This window comes from Limulus polyphemus, unplaced genomic scaffold (assembly GCF_000517525.1).
Source record: "Limulus polyphemus unplaced genomic scaffold, Limulus_polyphemus-2.1.2 Scaffold3949, whole genome shotgun sequence".
Taxonomy (NCBI): Eukaryota; Metazoa; Arthropoda; class Merostomata; order Xiphosura; family Limulidae; genus Limulus; species Limulus polyphemus.
The window spans coordinates 1-4,886 of NW_013669559.1; the positions used below are offsets into that span (position 1 = coordinate 1).

Below are 4,886 nucleotides of genomic sequence, written 5' to 3' on the forward strand. Positions count from 1 at the left end.
AAGACAGCTGAAATATTGAGAGAACCATTTACGATAAAGCATAGATAACGTAATCCATTATCCACTAAACGTTGAACAGAAGACAAGGTTGTACGGGAGAGATAGTAATAAACATTAATTCATAACAACATAAAAACGCATCAGAAATGGGCGTGATGCACGATATCCCCTTCCAGGTGTGTTGTATGTTACAATCTCTGAGCAAAATCGTTTCCCTCGGGTTTTATACGGGGCCCTTTTTTTGAGGATTCACACCACCGTGCCTTCATAAATGCCTTCGGCGTATCCCTCATCTGGTGAGAAACGAATCTCGGCTGGCGGAAGAGGGAGCTCGGTGTTATCTGGCACTACCAACGGACTTCTTTTCCACGTGGGATAACTTGGACTCTGAAACCTAGAAGTAGAGTTGTCTCTTACGGGAGTACCATCCACAGTGTTCTCGTGCTCAATTCGCAATGTTCTAACCCTGTCGTTTTCTGGTACCTGTGATCCATAATATCCTCTATCTAAATAGTGTGGATAGTAAACGTTATCTGGGTCCATGTAGTCGCTGTTCTTGTCATAATCTGGGTATGTGTAGTTCATTCGGGAATAGTCTGGTGTAGCATTAAAAGGACGTTTTGGCATAATCCATCCTTCACTGATCACCGTGTTTTGCAGCAGATCGACAGGTGGATGCTGGAAAGGCTGAAAGGACAAGGACATGGCTGAACTATTCGCTTCAATGGTTTTGCTAACGAGATCGGGTGTTTGTTGATCTGAGCCATAACCACTACTTCCAGTTTCTTGACGACGTGGCTGTTTCTCGTCGGCACTAATTTCCTTTTCTTCGTTCTCGTTCTTCACACCGTTTGGCTCTACAGTCTCTTGTTTCTTAGAAGAAATGATTCTCAGAAAGAGATTCCATGGCATCTTCCCGTTTGATGAGGTCATTACTGCTCTTTGTCGAAAGATAAATATACAAAAAGCAACCAAAAGAATGGTTATTAAGAGGAAAATTCCAACAGCGGTCCCCAAAATGTGACCTCTTGTCCATCCAGGGGATTGTTCCAGAGGAACGACAACAGATAAGGTAAAGTTTTGACGAGATATTCCAGCTCGATTCTCAGCAACACATGTGAAAACGTGCGGATCTTTTTGGGTGACAGTTATCACAGTGAGTAAACTTGTTTGAAAATCTTTCAAGTTTTTATATTGAATATGAAGTTTCCCACTTGGAAAAGATGAGGATGATAAATTTTTCAAAGCAACTTTGTCTATTTCCCAGTATACTGTAGCCCACGGTATCGCCTGTATATTACATTCCAAAGTACCATTTCCCCCTTCATCTACGATAACGTCTGTGTTAGTTGTGATCATTTCTGGAATACAAGCAAACTCATCCAACAGCAAAGTACTCCATAACCTTCCGGCTAGTCGGGAAGGTCCATCGCAGCTAGGAGGCTCACCGTATGGAACATTATTTGTTGAAATCCAAGCCACTAAGCTACGAAGCTCACAATCACAATGCCAAGGATTATTGTGAAGTTGTAGCGTAAATACCGGAAGGCCTTGAATGGCAGGTTGTAGTATTGCTCTAAGCTTATTTCCATCTAAAGTAAGCTTTTCTAGCCTTTCAAGACCAACGAAGGCACCAACCTCAATGTTTGCGATTTGACAATTACTTAGTTCTAAACTGCGAAGACGAGAAAGTTCTGAAAAAGAGTTATTTCTGATGGTTCTTATTGGATTCTTGCTCAGATCCAGACGACGGAGGAAAGGAGTATCCCTGAACGATATTGATGGAACGGTTGTGAGGAGGTTACTGCTTACATCCAATTCAACCAGGTTGGTTAGTTGGTAAAATGTGTCATTAGCAACTCCACTCAGATTACAGTCAGATAAGTAAATTTTCTGCAGATTAACCAGACCCTGCTGTTGAAAAACACGACTTGGTAAGTATTGAATGTTGTTGTCGGCGAGTTCCAACACCTGAGTTCCGAGTTTTAAGTTTTGAGGCACGCTATCAAGCCCCTGGGACCCACATTCTGCTGTCTGTTTTCCGTGTTTCCATTTACAAGAACATTTCACGGGACACTGGCCAAGTCCAACAGAAAGAAAAATTGAGAAAAAACAAAATATTATCTCGTACATGAATAACTTCCAATGTCTTGAAAAGCCCATGTTTTTAGTCTTTGTATCATAAAACTTACTCTTTCAAAGTTCGAGCACAAACGTATCTTCTAAAATTAGAAGCCTCTTTGATTTCCAAGATTGTATAAACGTATTTCTTGGAAAAGTCAAAGATTGGAGTGAAGAAACAGCTGTCCACTTTCTTTTACCCTCCAGGTATTAAACTTATCTGTCGGGTCCTATAGCAAAAGAAAAATAAAACGTCTCATATAAATTTCTACAAACACATAGTGTATTAAGTTAGATCATTGTAATAACAGAAAACATCCTATAAAAAATTACACACACAAAAAAAAATCAACTAAAATATTACCTACGTACTGACACACTAGGTACACACCTTTATTTATTTACAGTTCACATTTATCAGCCAGTTGTTAAACTTCATTTAAACATTCTGCCTAGTAGCTAAACTGTAACAGAAATCACGTTGTAAAACATATTTAATACAGACGTTAATTATTACAAAACAGTATGCTTTGTTAACTAAGGTGTCCTAAGCCTTAAGACTTAAGAATTATCTCTGAAAAGTGTACAAAAGAAATTATATACACGTGATCGCTTCAATAATTAATAAAATACATAATAGTCACACAAACTTATACACATGTAAACGCTTCAATAATTAATAAAATACATAATAGTCATACAAACTTATACAGATGTAAACGCTTCAATAATTAATAAAATACATAATAGTCACACGAACTTATACACATGTAAACGCTTCAATAAGTAATAATAATTAACTTGTTTGTTTTGTTTTGAATTTCGCGCAAAGCCACACGAGGGCTATCTGCGCTAGACGTCCCTAATTTAGCAGTGTATGACTAGATGGAAGGCAGCTAGTCATCACCACCCACCGCCAACTCTTGGGCTACTCTTTTACCAACGAATAGTGGGATTGACCGTCACATTATAACGCCCCCACGGCTGAAAGGGCGAGCATATTTCGTGGGACGGGGATTCGAACCCGTATCCCTCAGATTGCGAGTCGAGTGCCCTAACCACCTGGCCATGCCGGACCTGTTACAAAACTTATGTACATGTAAACGCTTCAATAATTAATAGGGTACATAATGGTCACAAAAACGTATATACATGTGATCACTTTAACAGTTAATAACGTACATAGTGGTCAATATATAAAGTAAAATGTACGGATGGAATTAGACACATTTAATTATTTGAGTCCGTTACTGACTATCGTTTTAGAGAATCGAATGAAAATATAATGGAATTCCTTTGGTCCCCCCCCAAATAACAAACAAAGAAAAAAGACAAAAACAACTAATAAACAGAAACACGCAGATAAGCATATGTCTGTCCATCAATCTTTTCAGGCTCTATATTGTAAGAAATGAAGTACACACGAAAATCTAGTGTGGATGTTAGTATCTGTTCTAGATGGTTGCACTGAACATAGTGAAGCACTTCTTATTTACTATTTGAAAACTCCTATTTGATGTTATTGATCGCTTGTACAGAGTTTGTTAATTATTTCTCATTCCATTGAATATTTTCAAAATTAGATTTTGCGATGGGAACGCAGCTTTCTATAAGAGACAAATTTATTACCAAAAACTGACCTGTCAAAATTTACTGTTATTTCATGCTCCAGAAAGTGGTCTTGAGAAATATTTCAAGAACCGAGTGATTCAGGGATTCCTCCTTTTTAAAATTTAAAATGTGATGGTCACGGTATCTAACACGTCAATACCTTCGTCTATTTCAACCATATTAGTTGCTAGGAGACGCTAAAAAATACAAGTCCGCCTTCCTAATTATGCATGACAAACGTTGGAGTTTACTCTGAAGTCTAGACGTAGCCAAAACTATCACTACAACGGTGGGTAAACAAAGCCTTGTAAGACCAGCTTTTTTTTTTTTTGTTATTGTAATAGAGTATTTGTGTCTTATTTTTTTTTGTTGTTATTGTAATAGAGATTTGTGTCTTCTTTCTTTGTTGTTGTTATTGTAATACAGATTTGTGTCTTCTTTCTTTGTTGTTGTTATTGTAATACAGATTTATGTCTTCTTTCTTTGTTGTTGTTACTGTAATAGAGATTTGTCTTCTTTCTTTGTTGTTGTCATTGTAATAGAGATTTGTGTCTTCTTTCTTTGTTATTGTTATTGTAATACAGATTTGTGTCTTCTTTCTTTGTTATTGTTATTGTAATACAGATTTGTCTTCTTTCTTTGTTGTTGTTATTGTAATACAGATTTGTGTCTTCTTTCTTTGTTAATGTTATTGTAATACAGATTTGTGTCTTCTTTCTTTGTTGTTGTAATACAGATTTGTGTCTTCTTTCTTTGTTGTTGTTGTTGTAATACAGATTTGTGTCTTCTTTCTTTGTTAATGTTATTGTAATACAGATTTGTCTTCTTTCTTTATTGTTGATATTGTAATACAGATTTGTGTCTTCTTTCTTTGTTGTTGTTAATGTAATACAGATTTGTCTTCTTTCTTTGTTGTTGTTATTGTAATACAGATTTCTGTCTTCTTACTTTGTTGTTGTAATACAGATTTCTGTCTTCTTACTTTGTTGTTGTTATACAGATTTATGTCTTCTTACTTTGTTGTTGTTATTGTAATACAGATTTGTGTCTTCTTTCTTTGTTGTTGTAATACAGATTTATGTCTTCTTACTTTGTTGTTGTTATTGTAATACAGATTTGTGTCTTCTTTCTTTGTTGTTGTAATACAGATTTAT

At 36.2% G+C, this 4,886-nt stretch overlaps 1 protein-coding gene across 2 annotated transcripts in view; it reads right to left on the reverse strand.

Moving 5' to 3' along the window:
• Positions 1 to 6: 6 nt before the first annotated feature.
• Positions 7 to 4,886, reverse strand: part of LOC106470333 (leucine-rich repeat and immunoglobulin-like domain-containing nogo receptor-interacting protein 3) — a 37,079-nt gene continuing 32,199 nt past the window's right edge. For both annotated transcript variants that reach the window (XM_013930884.2, XM_022398951.1), the window contains exon 2: positions 7 to 2,351. In XM_013930884.2, coding sequence (XP_013786338.1) covers positions 250 to 2,163 — 1,914 coding nt within the window. In that variant the 5' untranslated portion in view covers positions 2,164 to 2,351 and the 3' untranslated portion in view covers positions 7 to 249. The remainder of the gene's footprint in view (positions 2,352 to 4,886) is intronic.